Here is a 16,449-nt window from a genome sequence, read left to right on the forward strand (position 1 = left end):
AGTACTTTGATGTAAATGGAACTTCAGTGTTGTAACTTGGATAAATCCTTAAGTGTAGCCATCTGAAGTCTTGGGGTTAGCTGGCCAGTTAGCCACTTCACTGCTAGCCAGTTCATCCACTCTTTGCCTTTCTTTTTAATACAGCATGCCCAGATTACCTTAGTAATTGCATTGATTACTGGGTTTCCCCTCCTATAACATAGAGCAATCAGCAATTCTGCTTTTATCTTTTGGAATAAAAGAAAAGTTTGTCCGATTATGGCCTCCTCAAGAAAAAGAATAGTTTGTACTCAAACTTTTAGATAATAAGAATTGACCTGTTTTCACTTGACCTCTGCTTCCTATTGTGGGAAACCTCTCCTAAGGAGCTTTGCAGGCAGATTGTTGAGGAAGGGTTTCAAAACCCAGGATTAGAAGTTTGACATAGGCCAGCTATAATGTCATTGGAACAGTTGTTATGTCAATTGCAACTCATAGTAATCTTATGCACAGTAATTCTGAACCCTGCCTTTTCCTGAACCAGGCTCACTGTCTCTAATACACCTGCCCCCATTATCACAGTGTGTCAGTCCATCTCATCCAGAGTCTTTCTCTTCTGCGTTAGCCTTCCACCCTTCCAAGCATGATGTCCTTTTTTAAGGACTGGTCCTCCTGGCAGCATCCCTCAAATATGTGAGATGGAGTTGTAAAATGTTTGCCTCCAAGGAGCAACCTGGTTTCACCCTCTGCAGAACAGACTTGTTTCTTCTCTTTGCAGTCCATAAAGTTGAAACAATTCATATTATGGGAACAATACATTTTTAAGTTTCACAATCTAGACGCTTAATTTTCACTGGTTAGAAAGACACTAGCTAAGAATGAGGAAATTGGAGATTGCCATATATTGATTAGAATGTGTAAAGGAATGGATGGAGGAGAGAAGAGACGCTTTGTTATGGAAGATGTTGGATTCTTGAAATAACATGGCCATCTGAGGAGGTGTTTTTTTCCCCCCTCATACTGTATAAAGTTATCACTGATACAGCCCATCCTTTCATTTCTCAACAAAGGAGACTGGAGACACTTGTTTAATAATAGCTTCTCTCTGCTTTGCAGTAGCTACCTCTCTGTGAAGAAAGAATTTTAAAAACCCAAAACATTGAGGACATCATGATACAGGCTTATCTGCAAAGTTCCAATAGTGGTGACTTCGAACTGCAAACGAGAGGCTGGGGTCACCTCACTGACATCCCTTGGTGCTGTCTAACCAAAAGTTCACTTTTTGTTTTCTTGAAGCAGACTGTACTGAAGGACTAAAATAATACGTCTGTGCTTTCTCATTTGTGTTTGTGTGTCTTTAATGGGCAGGGGGTGGGAGAATTCCGCCTTATACATGTACAGAGGGGGAAGGATGGGAAAGCTTCACCCAAGAATAACCCAGTAACAACATCTCTGCGTGGCATGTGTTTGCCTCAACACTAGGATGCTCTAAGGTTGCACCCAGTGGGATTCCTGCTTTGAGCTGGAAGGCCATTCATTTCAGTGAGAGTTGCACATCACAGCATTAACTAGAGGTTTTAGCCAGCTGTGGGAGAGGAGAGGGAATCCAAAAGGGGTTCCCCCAGTTTGGAGATGGAGGATATCCTGTGCAGAACGGACTGGAAAGCGGGTGACCTCTGCGGCCTGTGCCTTCCGCTGAGGGTCTAATAGGGACGCTAAGCTGCCCGGCCTGAATGAAGGGAAAGTGCGCCTTGCTGTGCCCAGCAGGCCAGCACCAGACCCTGGCGTCCTCCATCTTCTCTCCTGAGCTCCCCCTGCTCCAGCTGCCAGAGCCACGGACCGCAGCACCACACACCCCCGCGGGGGGGGACGCCGCAGCCCATCCCCGCCCCCGGCCCCACCCCAGCCCCCCCGCGGCGGCCCTGACCCCACCGCCCGCGAGCACTGGCTGAGCTCCGAGCAGGCGAGCCGGCTGCGGCAACGCCCAGGAGGGGTCTAGGCGACTGGGGGTGGCGGCGGCCGGGCCGGGGCTCCCCCCCCGCCCGCGCTCGCCGCCGCGGTGGTGCGTCCCGGAGGTTACCGGAAGTGGCCGCGCTCGGCGCTGCCATGTTGAGGAGCCGCCGCCGCCGCTGCCGCCGCCGCCGCCGCCGCTTTGTTGTCGCCTCCTCCGGCTGAGGAGGCTCCCCGAGCGGGGGGAGTGGGGAGGAGGGGGGTCGGCCGCCGCAGCCATGGAGGCCAACTGGACCGCGTTCCTGTTCCAGGTACTGGGGGCCCCCCCCGGGGGGGTACGGGGGGGACAGGGGGGCCGGGCCCCGTGCTGGCGGGCGGGAGGGCGCTCCTCCCCTCCCTCCCGGCTCCGCTCTCCGGCCCGGCCTTAATCCCCCTTTGTTTTTCCGCCCGCCCGCCTCGGAGGAGCGGGGCTGCTGAGGTGAAAGGAGGCGGCCTCCGGGGTGCGGGGGAGAGAAGGCCTCGGGGTGAGCCCCAGGGCCCCCCCAGCACACACACGCATACACACACACACCCTGCCCTCCCGCTCCGAAGCGGAAGGGAGGAGGCCGGTCGCTGTCACCACCCGCGCGGCCCAGAGAAAAGAGGGCGCCGGGCCGCTGGATAGCGCGGGCCGCTTGGCCACGGCGCGTCCGGCCCGCGGCCGCACCGGGGGAGAGAGGGGGCTCCCAAGTCCTCCTGGAGTCGCTTTGCACCCCACAGCCCTTCCATCTGGCGCTTTCCTTCTTTCACCACCTCTCTTTTTTTTTTGTTGACTTTCTAACACCCCCCCCCATCCCAGCGAATAGCGGGTATTCCTGCGTTCCCCGCCACTCCCCCTTCTCCGCTGGCCCCCCTAGTGTTTACACAGTTGGAGAGTGTGGTGTGTATCCCCTCTCCAAACTTTTTCATGGGATTTCCATTTTTCTTTTCCAAACCTCAGCCTGGCCCTGGCAGCGGACACCCTTTGCTCTGTCCTCTGTCCAGCTCTCGCGCCGGCCCATTCAGCCAGGGAATCCCCCAGCTGGGGCGGGGGTGGGGGTGGGGGGGACTCGGGGAGGACCGATCTCCGTCCTGCAGCGCCTGCTCCCCTGTCCCACCTTCACCGTCTCCTCCAGCCGCGCAGGGGAGACCGAAAACGCAGAGCAAACAGTCTGTTTACAAAGCCCCCACTTGAGTCACCCGTTAGGGATGTTGATGTCCGCTTTTTGCGAGAAACTTGAAAGTGACTGTAGCCGCTCCGTAGGCAGTGCCGCTGCCTGTTTTTATCTGGAGGACCCCTGTTTGGAGGACCTGAGCTGGACATAACTTTTTCCTTCTGCTTGGTGCAAACGGTGCACCTACCAGGCAGGCGTGATGAGCTTACAGGAAAACTTCCAAACCGGAGGAGGTTAGGAAGCTCATCACTTAAGTGCTTTCTTCCCGCCTCTCTGGGTTATTTTCCTTGTTTGAATAACTTTGTGAAACCCCAAACGCATAGTTTGGGCGTTTGAGGCCACGTAGAACCAACCAGGCGCGGATGCACAGTTTTCAAAAAAATTTTTTTTCGACACTGCTGGACCCCTGTCAATGGAGTTAAAATACAGGGAATTGGAGATTCCAAACATTATGTATCATATAGATTAATTTTATTGTTTTTAAACATACATTCTTGACAACAGTGCTAATTTGGTTTTTAAGTAGTTGAAATATATTCAAGCATCTTAAAATTTAAGATATTAAAAATTCTGGAATTAATTCACTTTCCTCATTCTCATCTGGCATTTTATTACACTATGATGGGTATGATAATAATGTGATAAATTGACTTAAAATACACCAGAAAAGAAAGAATATATAGTTAACTGGCATCCAGGTTGGTGTTAAAGGTGGAATCTGCCCTCTTTGAGTGGTTTAGATTCAGCATTGTAAACCTGGTGCCTGTAAACTTAATGTATATTGGATAAATAAAGAGTTCTTCACATCAAGAAAAAAAATTGTAGCAAGTTTTTAGAAAGCCAACTGAAAACTTTCTTGGTTTTTTGGGTTTTGTTGTTTTATTTTTCTTTCCCTGGGTAAAGCAAATGCTACACACATTTACTGACCAATTTTAAAATGAGATGTTATATTCTTCCCCCCCAACTATTAAAATCCCTTTTTTTAAAAAAAAAAAGAAAGTTGATTTTAAAGTGTGAAAATTGGGCTTTGAACTGTGTGCAGTGAAAATTGTTGAAAAATTTATTTAGAACTGAAAAGAGTTAAATGGGGAAAGGGACTATTTTAGTGTTGTCTCTGGAAAAGTTTGAATAGACTTAATCAGTTCTGATTGTACTAATTTTAACTGGGGAAATGGAGAGTTAAATTCTCTTGTTTGTTTCCTGGAGCATCCTATTGAATTTATGTTTTAAAACAACTTAACACCTGCTTGCTTTCCAGATAATCTGGTGGAAAGTGAAAGCCATAGCTGTTAAAAATGTTTGATGGATGATTCTCCTAACAAGACATTCAAGATATGACTCACCGATGCTAATTTGTTTCAGTACAAAATCTTTCACCCTCTGGCACTGGAGATTCTTGGTGCCATATCCTACCACCCTGGGTGATGAAATAACATTTCTGTTTTGTTTTTTGCCAGCACAGAAAAAGGAAAGCTTGGGCAGGTTTAAAAAGTCTTGCAGTTGAAAGAGATGGGTGATAATTAAAACTCTGATTTGATGATGCTAATCAAATAAAAGCCTACCCAGAAGTTATATTTTAATAATAAATCACTTTACTGAAGACAGGCTGTGGTAGTTACTTTACTCCTTCTTCCCTAGAGAATAAGTTAGGGAGAGCCAGTTCACCTCCTAGAAGGCTTCATGTAGAAGTATGAGGATCCTAGGAATCCTCAGGGAATGATTCCTATAGTGATTGAAGCATTTTATAGCATTTCACCCAAGAAACAGGGACCTGGTATGATCCTCCTGTCAGCAGTGCTATGAAAATACTTTGTTACCACAGACATCTGAATTGGTAAAATGGCAGTAAGTGCTTTTAGTATTCCATTGCACCAATAGTTGTTTAGAATTGAAAAAATGCCTGTAAACTCTGTAAGTCTGAACTTTGTCGAGATTTTCATTCCCTTTTATCTGATGTGTTAGCTTTTGAAGTTTTATGTCTTGAGTTATCTTTAGCTATTAACTGTTTGTATACCTCATGGAAACTTGGCTATCCTACAGCTCAGTTGAGAAATGAGTAAGAGTTCAAATTCTATAAAGTTTCTGCTAGTGTCACCTGGGACACTGACATTGACAGTCCATAAATTAAAAGTAGACTGCGATTCAGTATGAGCAGTAGTCCAGATAGTAATCACGTAATTTCTGAGAGTGTTTTCAGTACTCAAAGGAAGATTAGATAAAAAGTTAAAAGTTGGAATTGATAGTTCATTAGGTACCCTCTCACCTAATCATTTGGGAGAGACTAGTTCTAAGCTTAGTTATTGTGTTCCCCATCAAGTAAACATGACCAGTGAGTAATAGATGTTCTTAACCACTGAGATGAACGATGTGTATGTTTGTGTGTCCCTGTCTTTGAGTTTCTGTCTGTAGTCAAGTTATCTGTAAGACGTGTGTTTATAGAATAAGAAGGTTGAGTTGGTAAAGGTTCTGATATCCTGGGAAAGGCCTTTCCTCGAACATTGCATGCTTTAAATATTTGGATACTTACCTCGCAAGGGCGTGATCTTCTTAGGGTTACAAAGCTCATTTTAGGGCCTTGAGCTTACTGTCAAAAGTTGCAAAATTAATGTTGGAAAAGAACAACATACCAGGAAGCACTACAGTAAGTCCCTTGGTTACAAACATCCAGTTTAACAATGCGTATTGCCCTTTAAAGTTATGTAAATTTGTCCTCACTCTGGAAAGATTGAAATAATTCTTATTCAAAACAAATCCTTCAGCACAGTCACTTTCACTGGCTGCACCTGCAGCTTTTAAATCTTTGAAAAGACTTGTTGAGCTAAAGTGGGGTTAGGATAAGAACCCCATGCATCCTACAAGTTAAAGACCCATTTAGGAATGGATTTTGTTCATTCTCTGGGGACTGCCTCTTTTCCAGGAATGTTTTCTTTCATTTCCTAAATGTTTATTAGCATCGAGGTATGGAGAATTTTATAAGAATCAAATCCAAGAAGTCATAACTACTCATGAATGCCAAGAACCTGAATCACAATGAATTTTTTGTTTCAGTGCAGCTAAAGAAAATTTCCAGACTGTGCCGAGCCTTCAGTTTTGGAATGGGAAAGCTCATTATAACAGAGCAAATGTCCAATGTTTTAACAAAACCTACAATTACTGAACAAGATGAATGTGAAGGAATTTTAAATATTTTTATTGTTGTCGTTTTTCTGACTAGTCTGTCTTTGAGCAGCATCAGGGGCTTGACTATCAACTAGTGTTGCTAACATAGGAATAGGTGAACTGAGAATCAACTGACAGGTGTTTTGCTATGGGCTACCTTCACCACTGCCTTTCAGGTCAATTAATAGCAGATTTTATTCCATCCATATCTTTTAAGTGAAAACTTTAAAAGGAAACTTAACAACTTGCATATGTATTCAGAGTGCAAGATACCTGTTATCACTTAGATCCCTCTCTCAACACTTAAGAGTTTTCTGATGGAAATGGAGAGACCCTGTTACCTTTTCTTCCATAGGTAGTAGACAAGTAGATGATTGTGTCATTCTGGCTTTTTTTTGTGTGTGTGTGTGTGTGTGCGCGTGTGTCTGCAGCAAGGTACTATACTGTTAAATATTTATCAGAACATCTGTAGTATAATTTTTTTTTTACAAATTATTTAAACTTGGTTTCAGCACCGACAGACAAATGCACCCTGATTTCATCTGCTATTATGGCCCTTAAGAACCAGGACGATGTATAATTTAGTCATTTGTTTGAAAGCAAGATCACTGTCAGCAACTTAGTTGAAAAAATTGCTGGACAATGATTTCAGATGTTTTGATTTAGGAGCTACAACCTATTAGGTGGTTGCAGGATAGCTGCTTCAGGGACTTGGCTTACAAGCTCTTTGAATGTTTTTTCTGGTCTCCCTTGTCTGGAGCATGTTGAATTTTGAAGGTCGTGTGAGAGGCTGAGTTTCTGAAGTGTAAATGTTTGGTTTTAGGCCCATGAAGCCTCTCATCACCAACAACAGGCAGCACAGAACAGCTTGCTTCCCCTCCTGAGCTCTGCTGTGGAGCCTCCTGATCAGAAACCATTGCTTCCAATACCAATAACTCAGAAACCTCAGGCTGCACCAGAAACATTAAAGGATGCCATTGGGATTAAAAAAGAAAAACCCAAAACTTCATTTGTGTGCACTTACTGCAGTAAAGCTTTCAGGGACAGCTATCACCTGAGGCGCCATGAGTCCTGCCACACAGGAATCAAGTTGGTGTCCCGGTCAAAGAAAACCCCCACCACAGTGGTTCCCCTTATCTCCACCATCGCTGGGGACAGCAGCCGAACTTCATTGGTCTCGACCATTGCAGGCATCCTGTCAACTGTCACTACATCCTCCTCGGGCACTAACCCCAGCAGCAGTGCCAGCACTACAGCTATGCCTGTGACCCAGACGGTCAAGAAACCCAGTAAGCCTGTCAAGAAGAACCATGCCTGTGAGATGTGTGGGAAGGCCTTCCGAGATGTGTACCACCTCAATCGACACAAGCTCTCCCATTCAGACGAAAAGCCTTTCGAGTGCCCTGTTTGTAATCAGCGCTTCAAGAGAAAGGACCGGATGACTTACCATGTAAGGTCTCATGAAGGAGGCATCACCAAACCCTATACTTGCAGTGTTTGTGGGAAAGGCTTCTCGAGGTACTGCGTTTTGCTTTGCATTTTTAAAATTATGATAACAGTGAAACTTCAGATTTATTTCTGTGTGATCTTGAAGGTTTAATGTGAGAATAGATGGGAGCAGGCCTGCTTTGTTAAAGGAGATTGGTAATCGATAAAGAAGCATTATACTCCAGGTCTAATCCCATTTGATATCGTTGATGTATGGGGACATAGTGATCTAACTTACTACTTCACTTAAGGAGTGCCTTGGTGGATTCAAGCCTTCATTTGGCACATGGACACTTATCACTGCAAAACCACCAGTTTCCAGTTTATTTGGGTGACTAGATATGAGGTTCACTGTACAAATCAAAGGAACATATTTCCTGAAAGTTGAAATGACCTTGGAGACACTTGATAAAACTTTTAAGGGAATGTATTTCCATGTTTTCAGTGAGAACTAACATTTTACTAATTAGAATTTTTAAAAGCTTTTAACGTTAATATAGTTGTAGCTTTTTCTGCCAAGTCTTAGGACTGAAAATTTGGATATATTGTAATTATAAAGAACCAAGACCTAATATGATTTGTTGAATAGAAGGGAAAATGAACAAGTTAAAGACTGAAACTAATTAAATATATAGTAATAGAGGTAAGGAGGCTTGTACTGGGGCAGGGGGAGTTGGTAATTCTGCTAGCTTTCTTAAAATGCCCCCCATCCCCATCTACCAGTCATATAAGCATCACAGTAAGTAGCATTTCTCTGTGCGTGTTCTATTACATCTTCTGTTGAAACTCTCTCTTTCACAGGCCTGACCACTTAAGCTGTCACGTAAAACATGTCCATTCAACAGAAAGACCCTTCAAATGCCAAGTAAGAGTTAAAATGACTTATCCTTAGTGTAGCACTTAATGCACATTATCCAGAAGGTCTGAGCCAATCAAATCTCACAGTTCTTGAATAATCTTAAAATCATTGGCTTGAGTAAATGTGGTCTATTTGAAATTTAGTTTTATTAAATATAAATGACAGCTTCTCTTTCTGTGAGGCAAGATCATTTTAAAAAGTTAAAAGTTTGTTTTTGTTAAGATACACTTTCATTGGGAACAGAAATTTTTTTTGTTACAAGGAGAAAATGTATATATGTGTGTGTGTGTGTGTGTGTGTGTGTGTGTGTATATATATATATATATATTCTCCTATAAATGTGTTGGGTTCATTTCTGGATTCTTGGTTGAGGTTGTTTATAATAATAGAGATATTAATTTTCTCCCTATTATCACAATGTACTTATGCCTGCTGTTGTCAAATTGGAGCATATTCTAGTGTGAAAATCTACTTATGTTAATGTTTCATTTGACATAAGTTGTGACAATGAAAAGGTTAAGAATTTTGTTGAATCAGATAACTATTGTAAGCATCAATAATTCTGTTTTGCTACTTGGAAGTCTTTTTGTGCTTCTTTTAGTTAAGTTTAATAATAACTGATCCCATTAAAGTAAATTATTTTAATTTTAAGAAAAATTCAACTAAAAGGAGGAAGCTAATGTTTATTGACTTAAGTGCTTGCTATGTGCCAAATGTTGGACCAAGCTCTTTATTCAGCAGCTGTCCTGTGAGGTAGGTATTACTATTCTAACTTCATAGATGAAGAAACAGAGAAGTTAACACATTTGTTCAAGGTTACTCTGTTAAGTAAATTGTAGAGCTGGGTTTAAAAATCAGGTTTAACTGATGTTATGACTGTCATCTTTTCACTTTGCTGTGTTGGTATTTTTTTCTTTCCCTGAAATGGAAGTATCTAAACTTCACCAGGTGTTTTGAAAGTTACCATTGTAAGTAACACATGCAGTTAAAATTTTCCATAGTTCAGGTCTGTTTGCTGATGTGGGTAGAGTAATGCATAGAATATAACATATTTTAAAATGAGTAGAACAGGATAGTCTATATTTAAAAAAAGTTTTCCTCCCTCATGCAGACATGCACTGCTGCCTTTGCCACCAAAGACAGACTACGGACACACATGGTGCGCCACGAGGGCAAGGTATCATGTAATATCTGTGGGAAACTTCTGAGTGCAGCATACATCACCAGCCACTTAAAGACACATGGGCAGAGCCAAAGTATCAACTGTAATACATGTAAACAAGGTATCAATAAAAGTAAGTGACTCTTTGTAATTTTCTTTTACATTTTAAGTTGATGAAATCTAGATGTTTTGTGATACATCAAAAGTATTTTCATTATGTTCTCAGAACTGTATTAATGGTCATCTTAATGTTTACTCCTATTAACTAAAGTATGCAAACACATATCATTGTCAGTGGGAAGAGTATACTAGTGTCACAAATATGCTTCACCTGCATCTATACACAAACAACATTTACAAATTCTCCACTGATTTTTTTACTGCAAATAACACCCAGGTTGTTGTTAGGTGCCATCGGAATGAGAATGACTCACATCAACCTTACGAACAGCAGATTTGAACCTTGTCCCATCCTGTGTCAACCTCACAGTCTCTGACACATTTGAGGCCATTGCTGCAGTCATTGTGTCAGTGCACCTGATTGAGGGTCTTCCTCTCCTTTGGCATCCCTCCACCTTTCTAGTCATAAAGGACATACCTATTGTTAGAATAGCACAATTTCCCGCAGCTATTTTTCAGTGTGTCCCCGCTATGAAATTTCAATAAAAAGCTCTAATGTGTTAGGATTAAAATGACATAAGACAAATAAATTGTGTCTTAAGTGAGGCAGTTTTAATTCTTACTGAAAGATGGAGAGTCTTTATATCTGCTAACTCCTGATTGTATTGATTGATAGCATACTCTTATTAATGACCTTAAAGGTGAAAGTAGTATTAGTAAGTTTGCTTTTCAAATCTGAAATTGTAAAGAAATGAAATAGTGTATCCATTAGAATGCTTAAATTCACAGTTGAAGATACAGTATTCCAGAATTTATTGATAAAATTTAATAATACTTTAATTTACCTAGGCATCTGCTTTTGCTATTTCCACAAGAAAAAAAGCTTTTTCCTGATTCTGTATTCTATTATAGATGTGCTTTATGCAGCAAAACTATAAAATTATCAAAACTAGTTGGGCAAAGTGATGAGAAAGAAAGCATCATGCATTTTGTCCATTTTGCTTCTTTATACATCATCTAGCATATTCTACTTGAACTTTACAGAAATGTACTTTTCAGTGTACATTTTTGGTCAACTGAGCAAGTATATTAGATATTTTGATGAACATACTACTACATAATAATGATCCCAACTTCCATTTTTAGACAGTTGCTTTTTAATATAGCAGAGTCCCCTTTTCCCTTTTATACTAGTTTTCCTAGCTCTCTAGATGTTTTATTGACTCACCTTTCATAATCAGTATAAACACAAGCTGTAAAAATGAGATACACTGTAGTAAAAGCTTTGAAATAAAATTAGATTTCAGGTGTATGAGGAATCAAGTTACTTAAGTTTTGGATTTTGCAAAAACTGCTGTACTTTTTCAAAGTAGATAAATTATTCTGCTTTGTCTTTGGAGTAGCATGCATGAGTGAAGAGACCAGCAACCAGAAGCAGCAGCAGCAACAGCATGTTACAAGTTGGCCAGGAAAGCAGGTAGAAACGCTGAGACTGTGGGAAGAAGCTGTCAAAGCACGGAAGAAAGGTAAGTTGAGGCTTCCCAGGGCCAGGGTACAACTGGAAGGGTATTTCAATTTAGAATACCAAGTGATTAAATTAGAGAAATAAATAAAAATGAGAGAAACCACAGTTTAGAGAATCTGGCTTTATGAGAACATGTAAATACTGTAAGCTGGGAAATGTCTGGCAAAGTTTAGTTAATTGGCAATAAATCTTCCAGATAAATTTTTATTACTAGAAAATAAAAATTCTCAGTACTACTTAAATGTCCTTTTTTAAATTTATTTTTTGTTATAAATTTGGTCTTTTGCTTTGTTCAGAGTCCCATTTTTGTTGTTAATTTTATTTTCAACATCACTCCATTATAGGCTGTTTTTTACTTTTAAAGTACTCCTGCCTCGAGGTGGATGCAGTACCATCCTGGTATATAAATCAGTTCACTTTCCTACTACTGTTATTTTTTTTGCTCTTTAGTGTCCTTTCTGCATTGTATTATTTAATACACTTTTCAGACTCTGTAGTGCTGATTCCCTCCTCCCCTTTTTGGCCTCGCTTTTATTTCATCTCTCACTCAACTGGCATTAGCTTAACATGTTCTCTGCATAAGGACTGTACTGCGATTGCTTTTTTAAAATAGAAAGTTTTCTTTCTTGTAGTCTTCATTCTCCTCATAGCTTTGACTTACTAGTTGCAGCTTTGTCTCCTGGGATATTGTGTAGCCATTTCAGAAAAGTCACTTTGTCATTGTAGCATCAACCCTCGGACAGATTCCTAAATTCCTTCTTTCTTCCCCACCCCGCCATGCTATACTGTTGTGTTTTAAATTGATAAGGAATCATCAACATACAGGCTATTCTGTCATCTTTGCTGTTCTTGGCTTTTGTGTATTGTGACTATTCCCTTCTTCAGATCCCTTCTAAATATCTTGCTTTTGGATAAAGATGAAAGGAATAAATAAAATTCTTTTCCCATACATCTACTTGCATTGGAGGAAAAGAATGAAGCCGTCCAGATAGATAGATGCTGCTGTTCCTTCCAAATGAAGAGTTGTCATTATATTTTGGTGCTGTAATATTTGCATAATGAGTTGAAAGCATATTATAGAAAATGTTTTACTAAGAGGAAGTCATAAAAATAAAAACTTAAAAGATACTGACAGGAATCACATTAAACAGAGACAGGCTATTGTACAAAGGTAGTAAACACTTTTACATTAAAAGCAAAAGCAGAATGTTCTTAACAGTGTTGCCATCACCCCAACAGCAGGTTGGTTTTATATCTTATCCTCTCTCTCTTTTTTTTTTGACACTTGTATTTGGTATTATTGTTTGTTTGCCTGCACAATAAGACTCAGTTGTTTAGCTCATTTTCTGATATAAGCTGTTATAGTCCTCTTCAGAGCAAGCATACCTCTCTCTGGACATGACCAGTGATGTTAGCAACCTCTGTATTCATATTGGTAATTGACATATCTGGAGAAGAGAGACTTCCAGCTTGAAAACCTAAACTAAAATTAGAAATGTCCCTTTAAATAATGAGACTACCATCAAATTAGAATAAAATAATATCAATTCTCAATCTGAATCATTATCTAAGGAGCTTTTTAAAATACAGATTTCCTAGATTCCGTCTAAATTTCAATATTGGATCTCCTAGGAATTAATTTTCTAAAAAATTTCCTAGATGGAAGGTTTTGATCATCAGCCCGATTTGGGAATCCTTGATAGAGAGTATATCAAAGTTACATCATACTGACCAAATAAAAACTGGCTTGTTAACTGTTTAATGGCTCAAATGTCCTCCTGAGGTGATTTTACTTTCACCCCCTGTCCCTCTACCTGGCAGGAGGAAGTGTTCTGAGCCCCATCTTTAGTCTCAAATGTATCCCTTCCATTTTCACCATCCAATTCTAGCCATTTTTCTCTGTACTACATAAAACCCTGAGAGGGTAAGGGAAAGGATAAATCAGCAGATAGTATTGAATTTCATTTCAGAATAGGGTTAGCGGTATCATATTTGAGATAACTTTTCTTTAAGAAGTGCCTAGACTTTGCTGGGTTGTAGGAATTAGGGACCTCCAACTTAACTGCAGGGTCTCCTTGCCTGGTCAGTCCCATTTGGTATACGTGATTATGTGTAATGTGTAGTAAAATGAAACAAGGCATCAAGTAAGTGATTGCATTAACCAGAATGGGAAAAGAAATGTGAGAAGGGAGAACAACATAAAGCTTCTGAGGACTATTTTTTTTTCTTTCTTAATATCCTTAACACCCAACCAGAAGCAATGGGACTATTTAATAAGAACTATTTTTCCAAGACTGAAATAAGCAGGTGATAATTAAATAACTTGCTTCTCAAAGCCAAATTATGGATTTTAAAAACTTTAATGGAATATAGCTTCACCTCTGAGTGGGCTTTCTGTCACCTATACTGCATATGGCAGCTCTGATAGTTACAGTGTGCCTTATGAGAAGATTTCTCCGATTATATGGTGTTGTGTAACTATTGGCTCAACTCTGTAAACAAGCTCTTTTCTCCTGCTGGTGGTTGGCTCTTCCCAGGAGAGTGTTTAGAATTCAGAGGAACTGCTTGGAGGTTCTTAGCCACACTGAGTATCTTTACCCCCTCCCCTCAGAGGACTTTGCAGAAGTTAACTGATCCTCTCAGCATCAGTGTGAGGTAGGTAAGTAAATTTGAACTTGAAACAAAAATTTCAAGATAAACAAGTCACTCCAGTTCTTGCAGGAGGTGTAGCATCAGCATGGAGAGCCTTACAGTGGGGTCGCGGGTCCCCAGTCTTGTGCTCAGTGCCTCCCTTCCTGTTGACCACGTGGTTGGAAACTGTAATTCATTACATGTTTGCCCTTTAAATTAAAAAAAAATGATTCAGAAACTCTTTGTGACTTTTGTTCACTGTTTGAAGAGTCTAAAGGCCCTTTTGTCTTCTTATTTTAGAAGCTGCTAACCTGTGCCAAACCTCCACGGCTGCTACGACACCTGTGACTCTCACTACTCCATTCAATATAACATCTTCTGTGTCATCTGGGACTATGTCAAACCCAGTCACAGTAGCAGCTGCCATGAGCATGAGAAGTCCAGTAAATGTTTCAAGTGCAGTTAACATAACCAGCCCCATGAACATAGGGCACCCTGTAACTATCACTAGTCCATTATCCATGACCTCTCCTTTAACACTCACAACCCCAGTCAACCTCCCCACCCCAGTCACTGCCCCAGTGAATATCGCACACCCGGTTACGATCACGTCTCCAATGAACTTGCCCACACCAATGACATTAGCTGCCCCTCTCAATATAGCAATGAGGCCTGTAGAGAGCATGCCTTTCCTGCCCCAAGCTTTGCCTACATCACCGCCTTGGTAAACAGTATTATAAAATGAAAATAGGAGTTTAAAGTAAATACTTACCAGCAACTTATTTTTAGTTGATTAAGGTAAAAAGTAAACCATGAAATTGGAAGATTTTATTACATTAGTTAATAATAAGAGTATAGTAGCATTTTTCTCCAATTTGGCTGGAATTACTCAAAATAGAGTGTGTATGTAACTTATCATTGGACCATTTTAGTTTAATCAGAAATTCCTTTTAGCTCACATCATTGCTTAAATAGTAGTTGGCAAGATGAAATGCCAGGATTAAAATCAATCATAAAAAAGTAAAACCCATTTCAAAGTAAAAACAGCATTGCTGTTTCTAATCCCCAGAAACCATTTTGTTCTAAACACTAGCAAAACTCTTTCCCCATATACCAGGTGGATGACTGATTTTAACCTGATACTCTAAATCCACAGATTGAGAGCTAGTGTAGAATAGTTTGTGTTTATTGTTTTTATGAGTAAATACATGCATTGTCATAATAAAATGCATTTCAGAGAATATGCATTTTACCTTTGGGAATATGTTAATTTCAGGCAGCATTCCCTATGGGAAAGGTGATACCAGCTCTGATATGCAAAGCATATGATAATTTATCATTCTAACTTCAACATATAATAGGGAGTGTGACCTGATATTTGGAGATGTAAATATTGCTCAACATATTAATCCTGATGGAATATAGCATTGTAGTTCACTTTTTAAAAAAAAATGAATAAAAACAAAACAAAAAAAAAAGAAGAAGAAGAAGCAAACCAAAATATACAAATTGTGTTTTGGTAAGAAAAGACTGCAAATGAAAGAGAAGTCAAGTATGCGGACAGGCAAGCTCCTAGCAAATGGAGACCAATGGGACTCCCACTCAGGAGCTGAGGAATACTTTGGAACAGTTAAAATATATTGCTTTAAATTGGAAGAAAGACGCTGGAGGCACTGGGATGTGATATGCCCCTCTCTCTCCCAATCATAGCCTGTTGATGTTACAACAGGGACAGATGTGTTAGTTGCTCACTAGAGTTTATGTCTTATATTAAATTGTATACAGTTTTTATTCTAACCACTAACTAGGTAGTAAGCCCCTTCAGAACAAGCAGAGCGTGTCTATATTTTTAATTTTTCCTTCCATTTCTTAATCAAGTATTGTGCAGATTTGTTCAGTTTTGTAAATATGGACATCACTTGTTTTTCTTTGAGAAAACACTTGTATCAGCTGTGTGGTGTTTTCTGGGAGATGGCTGTCTGCACTCCCTAGAAACCCAGCCGTGATCGTGCACGTTGAAACATGTGCATTTTATTTCTTAGCAGGATATTTTATCTCTGTACATAAAGTAGAAACCAAAATTTAGGGAAACAGATAACTTTCTCCATCATGCCACACATTAATATTTTTAAAACTCTGTGTTTTTTAAAAACAAAACCAAGGCGCTGTGTTGTTTTGTTTTAAGTTGCAATATGTTTTTTATTCTATTTTGTTTCATTTTTTTCAATTTTACATTAGAGAAATGAAATTAGTTGTTAATCCTGCACAATGTTTGTAGGACTGACTATCAAACTGGATGACTTCCGTTTATACCCCACTGTGTCAGTTCAGACATTAAAATAACCTTGCATCTGAGGCAGACTTCCTACATCAGGGACAGGTA

At 40.3% G+C, this 16,449-nt stretch overlaps 1 protein-coding gene across 1 annotated transcript; it reads left to right on the forward strand.

The window, feature by feature from the left end:
- The first annotated feature begins 2,172 nt into the window (after positions 1 to 2,172).
- On the forward strand, positions 2,173 to 15,509 carry VEZF1 (vascular endothelial zinc finger 1). Its single transcript, XM_006889253.1, has 6 exons — positions 2,173 to 2,240; positions 7,105 to 7,799; positions 8,571 to 8,634; positions 9,740 to 9,923; positions 11,314 to 11,436; positions 14,367 to 15,509. The coding sequence occupies exons 1-6, from the start codon at positions 2,208 to 2,210 to the stop codon at positions 14,792 to 14,794; spliced, it is 1,527 nt and encodes a 508-aa protein (XP_006889315.1). The 5' UTR covers positions 2,173 to 2,207; the 3' UTR covers positions 14,795 to 15,509.
- The last annotated feature ends 940 nt before the right edge of the window (positions 15,510 to 16,449 follow it).

This window comes from Elephantulus edwardii, unplaced genomic scaffold, assembly GCF_000299155.1.
Source record: "Elephantulus edwardii isolate Elephantulus edwardi_28Jun2011 unplaced genomic scaffold, EleEdw1.0 scaffold00077, whole genome shotgun sequence".
NCBI classification, from domain to species: domain Eukaryota; kingdom Metazoa; phylum Chordata; class Mammalia; order Macroscelidea; family Macroscelididae; genus Elephantulus; species Elephantulus edwardii.

Excerpts from the sequence above, each read along its gene's own strand:
- VEZF1 (XM_006889253.1), top strand. The coding sequence starts at position 2,208 with ATGGAGGCCAACTGGACCGCGTTCCTGTTCCAG. Across the intron at positions 8,635-9,739 it reads AAAGACCCTTCAAATGCCAA|ACATGCACTGCTGCCTTTGC; the intron begins GTAAGAGTTAAA and ends TCCCTCATGCAG. Across the intron at positions 11,437-14,366 it reads TGTCAAAGCACGGAAGAAAG|AAGCTGCTAACCTGTGCCAA; the intron begins GTAAGTTGAGGC and ends TTCTTATTTTAG.